The sequence below is a fragment of the Canis lupus genome, chromosome 19 (assembly GCF_048164855.1).
Source record: "Canis lupus baileyi chromosome 19, mCanLup2.hap1, whole genome shotgun sequence".
NCBI lineage: Eukaryota > Metazoa > Chordata > Mammalia > Carnivora > Canidae > Canis > Canis lupus.
Window position 1 is genome coordinate 8,426,896 of NC_132856.1, and position 18,161 is coordinate 8,445,056.

General features: G+C 43.2%; 1 protein-coding gene across 9 annotated transcripts in view; it reads left to right on the forward strand.

The window, feature by feature from the left end:
* Positions 1–18,161, forward strand: part of VGLL4 (vestigial like family member 4) — a 162,492-nt gene that overhangs the window by 123,520 nt on the left and 20,811 nt on the right. Inside the window, exon 1 of one of the 9 annotated variants that reach the window (XM_072785136.1) lies at positions 13,955–14,103. The exons of the other annotated variants lie outside the window; for them this stretch is intronic. Within the exon in view, the coding sequence (XP_072641237.1) occupies positions 14,090–14,103 (14 nt within the window). The 5' untranslated portion in view covers positions 13,955–14,089. Of the gene's footprint in view, positions 1–13,954; positions 14,104–18,161 lie in introns of those variants that run through there. 9 annotated transcript variants of the gene reach the window in all.

Below are 18,161 nucleotides of genomic sequence, written 5' to 3' on the forward strand. Positions count from 1 at the left end.
TTGAGAAACAAACCTTTGTTGGCACTTCTTTTTTGGTTCTGTGCTGAGGGTGTAACAGAGCACTTGTAACTTTGGAGCCATTGACTTCCCCTCTCTCCCTTTCAGTGTTGTGCCAACTGAAATATATAGTTGGGTTCGTTCGTTTCTGTTTGCATTCAGCTATACATTTTTTCCATCTTTGTTGATTTCATTTTATTTTTTTGAATATGTAGAACATCAACGTGCTTCTAAAAGTGAAAACTATATTTAAAAGTACTTGGAGGATGGGCAGCCCTGGTGCCTCCGCCAGGTTTAGCAGCCCCGGTAGCTCCGCCGGTTTAGCGCCACCTTAGGCCCAGGGCATGATCCTGGAGACCCCGGGATCGAGTCCCATGTCGGGCTCCCTGCATGGAGCCTGCTTCTCCCTCTGCCTGTGTCTCTGCCTCTCTCTCTCTCTCTGTCTCTCATGAATAAATAAATAAAATATTAAAAAATAAAAGTACTTGGAGGAGTGAGGAGTATTATTCCCTCCTCTGTCTTCTCCTTCCCTTTTGCTCCTTCCTTTTCTAGGCTATTATCCTTCTTGTGTTTCTTTTTGTTAAAGTAAGCAGATACATGAATGGTTTCTCAGTTCACTGACTTTTTCTTACACATAAGGTAACACACTTCATATGCTCATTTAAGCTCTGGAACTTTCATTCAACCATACACCATGGAAATCTTTTCATGCCACTGCCTCATCCTTGTTTATAGCTGCATAGCATTCCATGGCATGCATGTGCCAACGTTCAGCTAACTGATTCCCTTTGCTTGGACATTTATATATATTTTTAAAAGATCTTTATTTATTTATTCATGAGAAACACAGAGAGGCAGAAACATAGGCAGAGGGAGAAGTAGGCTCCTGAGAGGAGCTGGCTGTGGGACTTGATCCCAGGACTCTGGGATCACGCCCTGAGCTGAAGGTAGATTCTCAAACTCTGAGCCACCCAGGTGCCCCTCACTTGGACGTTTAGGTCACTTCCAGCATTTTTACAATACTGATAATGCTGCAGTAGATAAACTTGTGCATTTGTAATATTTTGTGTATTTGCCATACAGTAGAAAACTCCTGAAGGCGGACAGTTGATGGACTAAAACAGCAGGCTAAACTCATTGATTTTGAGACCTAATTTGGGCTGCTTGACTGAGAGTTCAGTGCTGAAGAGTACAGTCTAAGATGACTTTTGGAAATGAAGCAGTTTCCAACTTTGTGTGTGTGTGAAGGTATGTGGCAGGGTTTGTGTGTGTTGAAGGTTTGCTGTTGTGCTGTTCAGTTAGTCACCTCTGAGAGGAAGGGAACATTTATTGAGTGCTGTATACTCATCCTATGCTAGACACTTTAAATATATTGTTATCTTACTTGAGCCTCACAATAAATGTGACTCTTTTAGACGTGTGTGTGTGTGTGTGTGTGTGTAAGAGCTCTATTACTTACAGAAGCAGAAATTGAGGCTCAGAAAGGATCATGTGTCCAACATGGTAGAGCTGGGATTATCCGTTTTGTGTGTGACACCAGAACCAAAAGTCGTTTGCCATAGCTGTATCTTACCCGAGGCAAGGTTACATGCATCTTAAATACAGACATCTTATATTTATGACACTTTGCCAATCCAATGTCCAGTGCATGGTAGGCACTACATAATTTTATTTTATTTTATTTTATTTTATTTTATTTTATTTTATTTTATTTTATTTTATTTTATTATTTTATTTTATTTTATTTTATTTTATTTTATTTTATTTTATTTTATCTTATGATAGTCACACACACACACACGCACAGAGAGAGAGAAAGAGAGAGAGAGAGAGAGAGGCAGAGACACAGGCAGAGGGAGAAGCAGGCTCCATGCACCGGGAGCCCGACATGGGACTCGATCCCGGGTCTCCAGGATCACGCCCTGGGCCAAAGGCAGGCGCTAAACCGCTGTGCCACCCAGGGATCCTGGCACTACATAATTTCTGTGTTGGAGTGAATTAGATCCACTTTCAAGAGACCATGCTCTGTCCCAGCTCCTGTCCCAGCTTGGGGGTGGGGTCGGGGGCATCCTCTTCTGATCCATGCTATACAGTTACAAAGTAGTTTCCTCTGGCCTGAGATGGGGCAAAACTCTGTAAGCTCACACTGGGATCAAAGCCATGGTCACTAAGCTTGTGCTCTAACCAGCTGAATTTGCCACAGATTGAGTTAGCAGTCCACACTGCATGGGGAAGGGCCAGTGAAAGAAAACAATGCCTCTCCTCATAGGTGGTGCTCCTTTGAGATACTGCCCTGGTGTGAAATGTGTCCAGTGCTGTTGTCTTTGCTTCTGTGGCCATTCTTTTGAAGTCTTTCTGCAGCTTCTTGTAGCCAATTCTGCTTTCTCCTTGAGTGCCTATGCAGCCCCTGGGCTCCTCTGTTTCCTCTGTTCTTCCTTTTCCTCTATTTCCTCCTTTTGTTTTTGCATTCTCCTTCCCTCCATTCCTTACCCTTATTCCTTCCCACATCCCTCAGCTTCACTCTTCCCTCCATAAGCATGAACAGAAAAGAAGGAGAAACAAACTCAAAACCAGTCATTCTTTCAGCTTGACAAAAGGTTGGAGGCAGCCTTTGAAATTAAGTGCTGGTCCTATAATGGAAACTCAGTAAAAAACGAACCCCCCCCCCCCCACACACACACACAACTTACTGATTACTGGTTAAAATGAGCGTTGAAGGGGATCCCTGGGTGGCGCAGCGGTTTAGCGCCTGCCTTTGGCCCAGGGCGCGATCCTGGAGACCCGGGATCGAATCCCACGTCGGATTCCCGGTGCATGGAGCCTGCTTCTCCCTCTGCCTATGTCTCTGCCCCTCTCTCTCTCTTTCTCTCTCTGTGACTATCATAAATGAATAAAAATTTTAAAAAAGTGAGCGTTGAGGTTTTCACCTGGATTTTGTTTGTTTTTTTGCAATGGAATTGATTGTATAAATGGTACCTCAAATGTTCTAGAATATCTATAGTTTGTGATGTCTATGCATAAAATCCTTGGGAACATTATCACACTCCTTTTGGTGACTCTGTGTGTCTTGTATCTCATTAGTACCTTTAGTTTGGATATATGTGGACATGCTTTACCAAGGGACAATTCCACAAACTCCATGAAAGTGAAGAGGGCAATTCCTTATTTCGTATTAAAACTAGACCCAGAGGAAATTGAAAAGTTGGGGTTATTTTGGTACTTTGACTCTACTGGCAACTGGGACTTTGTAAGGTAAACAGTAACATATATTTATAGACAGAGTGTATTACAGTTGTGTTCCAAGTCCACAAAAGCCTTAGGAGAGAGGCATGCTTCCCTACTGAGAATGGTGACAGCTCAGGATCTGCAGCATCCAGAGAATCATGAGAGCCTTTGCATCGGGGCTTATTAATAACAGTGACAATTGACTCTTTATTGTGTACCAAGCACTGTGCTGAGGACCTTATGGGCATAATCTCATCTCATCCTCACAAACCCGTGATGTTGGATACTATGATTATCCCTCACTTACAGATGGTAAGACTGAAGCCCGGAGAGGTTCTGTACTTGGTCAAGGTCACACAGCTAGCTAGTAGGTCAGGGGACCAGGAATTAAATGTAGCCTGTCTGATCCTAAAGCCAGTGCTCTTGGAGACCATGTTACATTTACTTAATAGCATAAGTATCTATCCTCTATGAATCATTTGATATAGGACCTTAACACCTTTCAGGTTTTTTTTTTTATTTTTTTTTTTAGATTTTATTTATTTATTCATGAGAGATACAGAGAGAGAGAGAGAGATTGAGAGGCAGAGCCACAGGCAGAGGGAGAAGCAGGCTCCACGCAGGGATCCCTGGTCTCCAGGATCACGCCCTGGGATGAAGTTGGCGCTAAACCGCTGAGCCACCCAGGCTGCCCCACCTTTCAGTTTTGGACGATTTTCTATTTAAGCGCTGTCAAAATGCTACTAATGATGCTTTGGAGATGAGAGGTGGAGACTTTATTTTAGCAGTAACGAGGATGGGGGCATAAGGCTGTCAGTAATAAGAATGCTCTGCAAGGCAGATCCTTCCAGAGCAGTGATGAGACCTTTCAAAGATGGCTGAAGAAGAGCTCCTATTTAGCTTCCCTGGAGGAGGCTTGAAATGGTGTGTCTGTGCAGGTGAGAGCCCTAAAAGAATAAGCATGTTTGTTTGTTCGTTTATGCCCAGGAAAGGGCTTATTCATTGTTTTAATTTTGGGGGGGCGCGTGGGTGGCTCAGTGGTTGAGTGTCTGATGCCTCTGGCTCAGGTCATGATCCTAGGGTCCTGGGATCAAGTAAGTCTTGCTCATCAGGGAATCCGCTTCCCCCTCTCCCTCTGTCACTCCCCCTACCATTCATGTTCTCTCGCTCGCTTTGCTCTCTCTTTCAAATAAATAAATCAATCTTCTAAAAATTGTTTTAATTCTTGTTTAAAACTTCTAACCCAATTTTAAGTTAGTGGCACAGGCCAATAGTAACCTTAATCTAACAGATTTGCATTGGAGCAGTTCAAAATTTGGTTTAAGTATATAGAGACACATTTTTTTCCCCTTCCAGATTTCATAAATCAAATGCTCTTGAAATAGAATCCCTCCAACTATGTGCTCTCTCTTTTCTCCCACATCCTTCTTGGCATCATCCAAACTTGGAACATTTTAGCCTTGAAATTCTATACTTCTACACACAATCTTATAGGTACCCCCAAAAGGGTTCTGGGGGATTCAGGAGGATATTTAATAGCCTTAATTCTAGTTATCCTAAATAACTCAGAAACTGAGATAATGTTAAATTAGAACTAAAAAAAAGTCTCTCCCCTCTGCATGCAACAAATATGTATATTTACTTAAAAAAAAATAAATGAGAAGGGAGCCTGGGTCTTTAATAAATGTTTCATGTTAGGGAAGTATAATCTAAGAACCATTTAGAGTGAGACCTTGCCCCTAACACGGTAGTTGGAGCCGTGGGCCAGCCTTAACAGGGATGGAAACGAAGCTGATTTTTTATGGCCGCTCCTGCTCCCATGTGACATTAAAGGCGCATCTGTGTGTTCCATGCAAGTGTTTTGCTAATGAAGTGTGGTACCTTTAAATAAAGGTCACAGGCCTGACCTGTGTTGTGTGGGTTGCTTGTTTGTCAGGCTAGAGGCATTTTCTCATTTTCACAGTTCAGCCGAAAACAAAGACCTCCTTATCCAAGCAGGGAGCTGTGCTCTTAAGAGCTGACATCAGCCTTTTCCCAGCAGGCATCACTTCTGCCTTAAGAGTCTTTGCAGAGAGCTGGAAAGGGAGATACCCATCCTGCTACTGGTATTTTTCTGGCCAAATTACTCACAGAGTAAAGAAATGCCAGGAGTGCCAAGAGTCAAAGAAGGAGAAAAACAGGACCATTCTCATTTGCCTGTTTGGTCTGCTCTGGGGACCTCTGTGGTGCTGATCTGTGTCACAAAGAATATAAAAGCGCGACCAGAACCTTAAAACAGGAGGGCCTTTTTTTCCTAGAGAGGAATTAAAAAACACTCGGGATATAGCAGAAACCTTCCATTAGCATGTATAAAGTCACTTTTTAAAACGGCACATTAAAATCGAAAGAAAGGAGTGTTTTTATTTGCAGAGTAAGTCAGAGGCATTTGTTCAGAAGTTGAGGAAACAAAACAATACAAGATTTGGCTGTTTCTCCCTCCTATCCTGATCTCCGAGCTCTGAAGCTCTTTTCAGAGTGCCGTTGTCTTGAAGATGCTTCTGCTCTGGGAACACAATGGCAGCTATTTTTATAAGTTAGAGGATTAGTCTTGATGTTGCTTTATGACCACACAGACCTCTTACTGTAATCCAAAGCCAGTCTGTCCTGCAAGTATAGAAAGTGCTGTCGCTTGAGTAGATTTGACCACGGACCAGAGAGAGGGATGCTAAGAAACATTGCTTGTGTGTGAGTACCGATGGTTCTTTTATTTTCCTCTAGGATCTGGATTGTAAATCCATCATTTGCCTGGGCTACGTGCAGCTGGAACATAGGAAGGTAGTTAACAAGCCCAGTGTTCTGTGTCTGGTGTAGTTTTTATTTGATAAGTGCCAGTACTCGGTCTCTATCTTCTTTGCTAGATCCCTGGGTAAACCAACCCTCCCCACCCCCGCCCTCCATTTTGAAATTTCTTCACCAATTGTCTCCAAAGCATAATTAGAGAACTTAATGTTGCAGTGGTGTTCTGAGTCTGGCAGTAGTTGGAAACCTTGCCAAACAAGGGATCTGTATTCTGGATCCAAGCCTTCAATAGCGCCGACAGAGGCAAAATATACTGCAGAATAGAAGGAAACTGATGTGGGGCGCCTGGGTGGCTCAGTGGCTCAGTTGGTTAGACTCTTGGGTTTTGCTCAGGGCGTGCTCTCAGGTGCATGAGGTCCAGCCTCTGTGCTCACTGGGGAGTCTGCTGGAGATTCTTTCCCCCACCCCTCTCAAGTAAATAACTCTTTAAAAAAAGGGGAGGAGGGGAACTGACTTCACTACTGTGCTCTTCTCAAAATTATCCTTCCTCTTGCCTTCCCTTCCTTGAAACGATCTAAGAAATGTAACTAATGGATCCACATAGAAACCAGTTCCAGAAACTGGTTGAAGGTCAAGTGGAAGAAACAAACCAGCTCTTACAAGGTCAGGTCACTGTAGAAGCAAGTCTGAAAACTGAAATCTCTTTGCTTCCCTAAATTTGTCTCTGACATTAAACCCATCAAGGAATGGTTGTGGAGTGTTCTAACTCAGCAAGAATCATTTTCTCAGCTGCATGTGACCACTGAAGTGACAGTCCTCATGGATTCAAGACACCATTACCCATAGATGATCTCAGAACAGTCTTGCCAGCAGATGCTCCAAGGAAAAAAGGGTTCCCTGGCCTAAATTTGGGAAGTACATCACCTGATCTTGCAGGTCTGCTCATGCATGGCACGTATTAGGCTTTGAGAGGTCCAATGCGTGAAAACATTGGCTAGCCCAGGATTTATTGGGTAACTAGCCATGGAATCTTTTATCCCTTTTCATGAGACCTGTTAGGAATATTCCAGGGAGCACACTTGCCTAACAAAATGAGCATTTTGCTTGATTTCAAAATTCTGTTATAAACTTTCAGATTCACCAAGGTCTGATGTTGTACTGTTGTACCAACTGTTGTAATGAAATGATTGTATAATTCCTGGATTTGGGGCTATTGGGTGCCATCTTTCCTGTCTGGGGCTCTTAGGGAAGTTCTCTGAGTTCAGAGAAGTTGAGGAAGTCTGAGGTCCTGTCTTCCCTTGACCTTATGTGTCTCACCATCCATCCTTAGCTTTCTCCCCCTCTCTGAGCTGTTTCTAGACAGCATATTATTTCTACTCCATATCCACCTCCCAGTCTAGTACTGTGGTCTCTGCCAACAGTTTTATATATTTTTTTAATCTTTAAAAAATATTTATTTATTTATTTATTTATTTATTTATTTATTTATTTATTTATTTATGATAGACACAGAGAGAGAGAGAGAGAGAAGCAGAGACACAGGAGGAGGGAGAAGCAGGCTCCATGCTGGGAGCCCGACGCGGGACTCGATCCCGGGACTCCAGGACCGCGCCCTGGGCCAAAGGCAGGCGCCAAACCGCTGAGCCATGCAGGGATTCCCCAGTTTTATATATTTTTTAAAGATTTATTTATTTTAGAGTGAGAGAGAGTGAGTGAGTGAGTACAAGGGGGAGAAGGGTAGAGGGAGGAGAGAAGCAGACTCCCATTGAGTGAGGGGCCAATGTGGGACTTGATTCCACGACTCTGATGAGATTATGACCTGCACTGCAAGCAGGGATCGTACACTTAACTGACTGAGCCACTCAGACGCCCCTCTCCCAATAATTTTAATGAAACTTCTCTCCCTCGTTCACTGGTGACCTACTCATCACTAGAAACAAACCTGAAGTTCCTTATTGGACTCCCTCTTCCTTGTAAGTCTTTTCTCCCTCGTCTCCCATGGCCCCTTTCTTGCTTTCTTTGGTTGCTCTCCTACTTTTGTGCCCACTTCACTCAGGATCTTTCAAAGACTCAGCATTACTGCCATTCTGCAGACCTCCATCCTTGTCACTGTACAGACCCTGCTGATGAAGTCACATTGCCAACTCATGGCCTAGATTACCACTCCAGGTAGAGGATTCTCAAATCTTCGTGTCTAGCTGAGGCCACCCTTCATACCTGTAGAGCCATCTGCATTTGAGATACTGTGTACACTCCTCGGGTCAGCGCTGCTTTGCTGGAATTGATTTTAGTAGCTCCTTTCTTCTTCCCATCTTTTTGATGGGACAGCTGTCTTTCTGTTTGCCCCGGAAGTCACCTCCTCCCACTTCCCACTTCATCTCCCATATCGAACCCATTGGCATGCCCTGCTAAATATTGCCCATGATGGTACTGGCCCTAGCCATAGTTTAGGCCCTCATTTCCATGATAGTGCCTTCTTTGCTGGTCGTGGCACTTCAGAAGGTTTCTGAAGTTCTTACTCTCCTCCTCAAATCTTCCATGATTTCTAGTCAGCTGCAGAAAACAGCAAACAGACCACTGTCAGCAGGAGCTTCTCCCTGTGTGCTCCCACTTGCTGAAGTGAGCCCATGTGCCTTCAGTCCTTCCTGGTATACTTGCCTCCCGCTCTTGGCAAATGGTGATTCCTTTTGTTTCAAGCTAAACACTTCTTTATATAAAATGGTAATGCTTTGCTATAATTGTGTGGCCATCAGTCTGTGCCCCTCCCCAGACTGCAGGTCCTTCCAGGGCAGGAGCTGAGTCAGGGCAGGAGCTGAGTGTCTGTCCCACTAACACCCAGCACAGTACCTGATACCTGCTAGGTGCTAAATAAGTGTTTGAATGAAAAACAAATCACTCTGGGAGCATTGTTAAAACTCTCCTCCCTTTGGGAAAGATTTTAAGAATTGCTTTTACATATGTAATAAATCCTGCGTGGCACCACTTCCTGTGCTTCTGTGTTTTCTTGTAGCCTTGATGTTTAGTTGAGGAAAAATGCTGGAAGAGAGAGAACCAGAGCATTACTACCTTCACTCTTTCCTTTCCCTATCCCTTGCTCCCCCAAGACAGGAAATGCAAACCTGGGCAAATGCACAGTTTACGAATCACTAGCTCCGCTTGTGATGCTTGCTTTGGATCAAATGATCTTTTCCTGATGTTGACTTTGAGTAATAAGTCTTCAGAGTTCATTGTATGAATGAAATGTGGGTTTTGTTTTTCCCCACTGCTCTATTTATATTTCTTCTTATGCACTGTGCTCTGATGCCAGTGTGTACATAATGTAAGGTATATGGAAATGAGAAATTCACTTCAGCTGGGCTCACCTCCCAATGCAGAGGGGTGGCCAGACATGTCTTCTGGGTGGAAATCAACCCAAAGACTAGATCTGTTCCTACTAGAAAAGCAAGCAAATATCTACCCAAGTGTTCAGTACTTTTGGTATTTTTTCAAATCTACCTAAAAAGTTCTCAAAGCCAAAGTGTATTGGCTATTCTAATAGAATTGTTTATTTTTTTTGTTTGTTTGTGATAGCTTTGGGCTGGCATCACTGACAGCTCTAGTTCCCTGTGTGTTGGTTTTGAATGATCTTGCATCGTTTTGTATTAGGCTTTTAGCTTTAGAGTAAGTTATATCAACTGATGGAAACAGCATTCTCTCAGAGCTGTCTGTCAAATGTGGATTAAGGTTGGGAGTGGAGACCTAATTGAAAGGGGCTGATGGCTGCATGGTGCCATGGTCAGCAGGTAATCTTGAGGGCTTATTTGGAGGACACGGTAAAGTTTATTGGTGGGTGGTGTCTCTGGCTTCTTTTTGAGAACAAGATAAAATCCAGGTTCCTTATGGTGATTTTCAAGAATTTTGGTGATTTGTCCCAAACTCCCTTTTCCCACTTAGTTCTTAGTAGGTGGCCTTCTTGGACTATCGATCATTGAACTACTCCTTAACCATGGTTAAATCTTAAAAGAATGTATTTAAATTCCTGCTGTTACATACCTTTAAGCAAGCTACACAGTATGAGAAGTAGCTCTTTGACAATTCAGGGTGGGCAGTTTGGATCATCCAACCTGCTTCAGGACTTCATTTTGAGGCTAATATTTGAAACCAACATTTTCCTTGCTCATGGCATCTTCAAATATATGGCATGCTCCTCTCCATCACACAATTCCTCCCCGTATCCTTGTGTGGGCTCTTCTGTAAAACTAAAGTCCCACAACATCCCACTTTGCCTACATTTGGTTATTAGATAATTCTAGACGTACCATCCAAATTTGATGATAATCTGACCTGTCATCTTTTACTCCCTCCACCATCCCCTGCCCCAATTTTTTATTTTGGAAGAAGTTCAGATTTGCAGAAACATTGAACAACTATTTCAATGAATACCCTTCACTAGATTCACCAGTTAATATTTTGCCAAATTTGCTTTCCCTTTTATATATGTTTTAACAATGATATGATCTAATATACAAATATATTCACATTCAGTGATGTCCTTTATAGATTTTTCTTTTTAATGCAGGATTCGATTACAAGTCATACTCTGCATTTCATTTAGAACAGATTTCTCCATTTTGCGGGGGTGGATGATGATGGCATTTTGGTGGCTAATGGAAAGGGGACCTGGCAGGGACAAGTCTCAGCACCTTGGTGAGGTGAGGTCTCCCCTTGGGACAGTAGTTGGACGCCTGGCAGGGAGTTGGTTTGTTTGTCTGTGAACCCTGGGAGGGGTGGCATTGTGGATGATAAATAAAGGCAGTATTCAGTATACGTGTGTGATTGTTATATTGTAGGAAGTGAGAGCTCAGGAATGGGGTGGGGGGGATGAGGGGGAAGGGAGAGAAGTCATGGTGGAGGAGGAGGCAAAGGATCTAGAACACAAGATGGCTGAAATTTATGCAATACATTTAATTTTTCCTGCCTGCTCTAAGATAGCTCAAATCACCTTTTCATAGACTTTTATTACTAATGCCCCAAAGGCTCAGTTCTACTTCTACCCCCGGAATTCCAACAGTTTAATTCCAACAATTCCAACAACAACAATGACAAAAACAGAACTAGTACCTTCACTTATTCATGGCAGAGATGGAGCATTCTCTGTTCCTTTTCTCCCCAAACCTATAAAACTCAAAACGTCAGTAGATTGCTTTCCTGTAAGATCCCCAATTTCTTACTGAGAAATAATTCATTGGAAACTCAGGTGAAGTCTTTTGATTGAAAACTGGTGCCATTTGGGTGTGTGTGTGTTGGGGAGTTATCTTCTAATTTTCAGCAGCATATATGGTATCTAATAAAAAGTCTCAGAATTTTTAAGACTTGTTGTCAATAACTCCTCCATGACTCTGTGATTGGATTCCAGTATATGTGTAGGACCTGGAAAGGGGACTGTGGTACTATTCATGGTGATTGAGTCTAAGACCTGGAGTGGTTGGCCATGGTGCCTCCCCGCCAAGCATCTTGCCGTGGTGCTGGGAGAGGGCAGGTGTGCTCTGTGCAGCAGTTGCTCTGGGTATTGCTCACAGGAGCATAGAGCTCCTTCTACCTCCTGCTGCCAAGGTCCTGGGGCTGCCTCATTTTTGTTTTTGTTTTTGTTTTCCTTTACCAGGATTGGTTGACTCTTCTTTCATTTCCAAGAAATGTAGCACAGTATCCTTCCAGTAAATTCCCCTTTATTTTCTTCAACTAGCTAGCTTTGTTTTATGTTGCTTGTAACCAAAAGAACTTGTTAAACAAATGCAGATATTTGGGTTGTTTACAGTGTTTCACTGTTATTTGCAAAACTTCTGGGATGATGTATGTAGATCCATCCTTGTGCCTATGTCATATTTCCCATTTTTCTAGAATTGGAATTTCTGGGTCAGAAGGCACCCTTTTCTGCTTTGGCTGGTATATTCCCTAGCAGGTTCTCTGATTTACATTCCCACTAGTAACCGTCTGCACGTGCCCGTCTCCCTGCATCATCACAAAATGACTATTACCATGTACTCAATTTTTGCTAGATTCATAGGGAATCATTGTAGTAACTTGCCTTTTTTCCCTTCTCTGCTACTAGGGAACTTGAATGATTTTTTCACATGCTTATTGGCCACTTGGGTTTCCTTTGTTACTTTGTATCTTCTCTCTCTCTCCCTCTCCCTCTCTCTCTCCCTCTCCCTCTCCCTCTCCCTGTCTCTCTCTCTCTCTCTATTTTAATTAGGGCATTCATCTTCTCTTATTGTGTTATAACTTTTCATGTCAAGCATCCTTCATCAGATGTTAGGAAAATAACCATTTTCCTAGTTTGTCGTTTGCTTTTCAACATTACTGTTTTTTTAAAATACAGATTTTTAAAAACTTGGAAATGGTTGAATCATTCAAAAAAAAATATATATATTAATGGAAGAGGCTTCGAAAGTGTTCTGGGACTGAAATGTGTTAGTACCTTGTAATATGTCTGCTGTGTTTCGATGGTAGGGTAATTCTATCTGCTTGATGCATGTTTGCTGTGGAATGGAGGAAAGCATGTTGTTTGTGTATAACTTCTTTAGCTCAGTTTATCCAATATTTTCCCCAAGTGCCTGTTTGTTGATGGGTGTGCAGGGAAGGAGTCAGCCCTGGTTAGAGGAGGGAACGTAGCTGTGCCTGGTGATGATGTACAGGACGGAACTCTGTGAGGAGCAGGGCCACCGCCTGCCTTTCCTGACTTGTCTGCTTTTTCCTCCCTTCCCCTCAAGAACGTTTTTCACTATATCACTGAGTACTGTGCGTGGCCAGAGCGCTTTCGGTATTTGTTTTAATAGCCTCTTGTTGGGTACCATAAGTAAGCTCTGAAATCAAAAGTTTAAATTCTGTTTTTATTTAACCATTTTACCAGATGTTTCCTGTGGTTTGACAGATTACCATTTACTCGAAAGTTACACTCCTGAGATTTTGAATGTTATGGACACTGTTGCTATAGACAATGATTGTGTCAGGGCAGGATTTGGAAGACAACTTTCAAATCACTTTTGGGTTGAAGTTGTGTTTTCCCCCAGAACTGAAATGCTTATCTTCGTAATCTGTTTTTACCTTCTCGGTTACCATTCTGATCTGCGGTTTATGAAAGGCTATAATCTATATCTGTTAGAGTTTATTCCAATAAACACCATTGTTCCTCCATGGGGATTCCTTTCTGGAAGCAGCTGGACTCAGGTACATCCAGGTTTTGTTTGCAAAACTCACCTGGGTTGGGGGGGAAAAAAGCTCAGGTGATGGGCAGGAGAAGATTTAAATTGGGTTGAAAATCCGGCTTGATGCCCTACGTGGTAGGCCACTTGATGCTGAGTTCGGTTGATCTAGAAAGCTGCAAGCTTGGCAGTTTTTTGCACCCACCGAGAGCCGCCGTCAAGACAAAGCGAGGACTGCTGTGGTACCTTTGGTTCCCCAGTGCCCACAGTCAGCGTCTCTCTGCAGCCTGAGTCCTCATAGAAAAGAGCCTCCCATCCAGGATTCTGCTGGCAGGAGGAAAGCAGAAGGAAGTTGCTTCCTACAAAACACAGGCGAGACTAGTTGTGGCTGCAGCGGGGGGTGGGGATGAGGATTTTTGACATTCCTTCACTAAGGGGCCAGATGCAAGGGTGCCATGGAGTTGCATGCGTGGTTCCGTCAGAGCTGGCTCCCTTCTCCAGCAACCTTCCTCTCCTGTGTTTTGTTTAGCCTTATTTAGAGTTTTATAAAAGCCTTATGTTATGGAAGATGGAGAAACAAAGAAAGAGGAAATCGCATGCTATAATTCCAACAGCAGATCTATTTGCGCACAGAATGGAACTGTAATGATGCATGTAACGTTTTGGCAAGACCCTCTGTGTAAATAAACCCTCCCCGGAGTTACTAACCCATCCCAGGGCCCGCAGGGAAGTTTGCTCGCGGCGCGGGGCAGGCCGGCCCCTCACCTTGCAGCGCGCCTCTCCGACGGGGACTCTTATTCTGACAGGCGCCCTGCTCACCCACTTCTGCGCGGGGCCCGCCTGCCAAGTTTGTGAGGCCCAAGGCTTTCTTGTGGGAGGACGCTGGGCTGTCTTCATGCTCTTTGGCAATGATTAAAGTGAGGTTAGTACCAAAAACCCTTTCATTTTATTCCCTTATCCTTGCTTTTTCAAACCAGATGGCAGCCCTGTATTTTCAGCTGTAATTAATTTAAACTATGAGGCAGCAAGTCCTGGGAGAGGTAGGGTTGACCGTGCTCCGAAGGGGCAGCGCTGACTTGCCTGCCCAGCCCTCCCCGTCACCAGATGGCACCTGGTCCCAACCAGAGCGTGTCCCGCGCTGCTTCTGAGGGGCCTGGCAGCGGAGCCTGCCGCCGGCCGCCCATGACACGTGGGAGCCGCGCGGGTTAAGGCACACAGGTAACTGTTGCCTTAATGGATTGGAAGCAAGCGAGCTTCAGGTGATGGCTGACATGTCCTGCCAGGCCGGGCTTCCTGGGACCGCCCGAGACCGTGGCGCATAGTTTGAGTGGCCGCTGATTCAGGGAGTACGGGGTGCTTTTTCTCCCCACTCACTGCAGCTGCCAGGATCGCCTCCAAAAAGGGGGGATGTTTTAGGTTTAACATTTATTCTTAAAGAAAATTACAAGGGCAATGAAAGCCCTGGGCCACGATTGCAGTCTGGAGGTTTTGACCTCAGCCACCTGACCACTTCCCTCCGTGGAAATTTTACTCGAGTCCCCTCTCTGTAAGTTGCGTTAATCAGTGATTGAGAGATCCTTCACTTTTTAGTAGAAAATGAGTGCTTTTGTTTGATCTCTAAGTAACTTGTCAGATAACTCCACAGAGCGGCCTCCCGCCACCCCCTTCTCCCCGCCCCTCCTTGCTCTGAATCCAAACTCAGGTGAAAACAGAGCGAAGTAACCGACTTCCCAGGAGCTCGGCATCCAGGTGCCTGTACCTGCCCGCACAGGTTGGCACACAGGGTTTTAGTTTCATCGTTGGAGGAATACATTTTCCGGGCAGTACAGAGGAGTTGCAGACTGAAGATCTGTTAACTATAATATATGTGCAGAACACTTTGTAAAACAGTACACTAATGTTATACAAGTGGTAGTTATTACTATTATTAACATTAGCCATCCTTGGATGACTTGAAGTAATTTTTAAAGGCCCATAGTGAGAAATGAGAACCACAAATATGTAGCTTGTGAGTCTCCAGAATGCTCACTGGTGATTACAGCATCACTGACTGCAGTCGCTGTGTGTGCTTGAGTTTGCTGAATTTACTGGGCTGGGTGATGGCTGTTCTTTGTTTACTTAATTTTTATGTCAAATATTTACATTATTCATGAGCATCTCTCTCATAGACCACTTGGACTGTGTTTACCAAGGCTTGCATTTTTGTTGTTGTTGTGGGCCAGACCCATCCTTCTGGAAACCTTTTATTTTTCTCTAGGAGAGAGGGCCAAACATGTAGATGATTTGTCAAAACTTGTAAGGACTAAAAATTTAACATAGAATTACCATATCCAGCAAGTCCACTTACTGGTATGTTCCCCAAAGAATTGAAAGTGGGGATCAAGCCATTATTTGCACACCCATGTTCATAGCAGCATTGTTCACAATAGCCAACAGGTAGAAACTGCCCAAATGTCCATCAGTGGATGAACAGGTAAACAGAATATGTATGCACATAATGGAATATTATTCAGCCTTAGGAACACAGTTCTGACACACACTACAACACGGATGAACCTTGAAGACATTCGCCAAGTGAAATATACTAGTTACAAAAGGACAAAAATAATGTAAGATTTCATTTATGCGAGGAGTCAAATTCATAGAGAAAGAAAGTAGGACAGTAGTTGTTGCACAAAGGGGGAGGGAGACAGGAGTTCGTGTTTAATGGGGATAGACTTTTAGTTTGGGAAGATGAAAATATTCTGGAGGTAGATGGTGGTGATGGTTGCACAACAACATGAATATATTTAATACCGCTCAATGACATACTTAAAAATGACTAAAATGGTGAATTTTATGTGTATTTTACCACAATAAAAAAATAAAAAAATCTAAGAACTAATGATTAACTTTAGTTCACTTGAGTAAACAATAATAAATCTCTTATGTGTTCCATACTTAGCTGGGAGAAGCAGTGTGTAAGGAGGGGGTAAGTGGTTTGGAAGACAGCAGAAGTCCAGCTCCCTGGAGATAATGATATTTGGTGCCTAATAATAAAGAGAGTCACAGTGTGATGACTCTTGGAGGTGGTAAGTTTAATTTAAAGGGTAGTTAGAGGGCAACCCTGGTGGCTCAGCAGTTTAGCGCTGCCCTCGGCCCAGGGCGTGATCCTGGGGACCTGGGATCGAGTTCCGCGTCCCGCTTCCTGCATAGCGCCTGCTTCTCCCTCTGCCTGTGCCTCCCCCCCCCCCCCCCCCCCCCCGTCTGTCTCTTGTGATTAAGTAAACAAAAAAAATTTTTTTTTTTTTAAAGGGTAGTTAGAATTAACCATTACCATTTGGTTTTGTACTTCCCAAGAAAAGGAGAGGGGTTGTGTCACTGGGGTATTAGGAAATGATGGTCCTCTGGATTCTTCAAAGGTGTTCTAGAATCATCAACTCAAGAGTTTGGGGGAAAATGCCACCTCAGTGCTGAACAGAATCACCAGGTTCCCGAGGAGGTTCCTTTCCCTCTTTCTCTTCCAGGTTCCAGGTTTGGGATGTGGACATGATTTTAGTAGCCAGGGGATGGCTTTTAGATGTTAGTGATGTTACAATAAAACTAAGTGGACAGCTTAATTAGTACTGAAATCCATGAAGTTTTCAAATGAGAATATTTGTAAAGAAATACAACTTTATAACTCAGAAATGAAATAGGCCATCTGTGTTTTGGTTTTTTTAAGGTCCCTTGGGCACTTTGCTTTAAGAATAGAGATTGATGTGTGATTTGCCTATCAATTGTAATAGCCTTTCCAAGCACCTGTGGGACCTCGTAATAATCATTAATTCACATCTTGTTCCTATCATGTAATCTGTGTTTTTTTTTTTTTAAAGGCCAACTTTTCCTCTAGTCTTTGAAAAATGGGGTTCAACCTGGACTGCCTAGATGCTCAGAGGGAATTAATGCACTAAATGCCTAGCATTAATGCACTACATAATTTACTCTCAGATAAAAGATCCTTGAGGTTCTTCATTACTACTATTTTAAAGACTATTGGATAGATCCCTCATTATATTTTATTAGATGAATATTTAATCACTTCATATAAACCATCTTAAATTTTCAAACTTTTTAGTATAGTTATATAGTAACTTAACTCAATTATTTAGCCCAAAAGTTTCTGATGTCAGTCAAGGTAGGTGGCTGGTTTTGAGAGAAAAACTGGCTAATTTTTGTTTAGTGTTGAATAAATGTACTGAATTTGAGGTTGGATAACCCCTCATATCAAGAAGTCATAAAATCATGTGGAGCTAGTTGGCACCAGCATCGGGTGCAGGAAGGTGACTGGGTGGGTGTGCATAGGGGAAGAGGGAGGAGCAACAAACATAGGAAGGACATTTGCCAGTGTATGTCTGATGTGCAAGCACAGATGATGCAAATACAGGTAGCAACTCATTTGTAATCCTTGCCAAGGTGGGGTCATAAATACAGCTGAGTTAAAGGAAAAAGAAGAGGAGGGATTTAGATGACCACACACTTACAACATGACACAGGTGCTGAAGGAACTGTTGGCATCTTGGGTAATGCTGTTAAAAGTGTGGTTCTAGATGACTTAGAGTGTTGAAATCATCTTGATTTCGAGTTCTGTTCTGTTGACCTTAATTCTTACTTATTAGATCTTATGTCATGTTTTTTTTTTAAGATTTTATTTATTCATGAAAGAGAGAGAGAGAGAGAGGCAGAGACATAGGCAGAGGGAGAAGCAGGATCCAAGCAGGGAGCCCGATGTGGGACTTGATCTCCGGTCTCCAGGATCACGCCCTGAGCCAAAGGCAGGTGCTGAACCACCCAGGCGTCCCTGTCCTGATGTTTGGTGCAGAAATATGCTACCATAAATGAAGGGAATTATCTTTTCCCGTGTGCTCTGTGTTAGATCACATCGAGAGTATTATATTTAGTTCTAGGCACCACACTTATGTGCACCACACCTACAAATGTTAATTTGTAGGGCATGTGAAG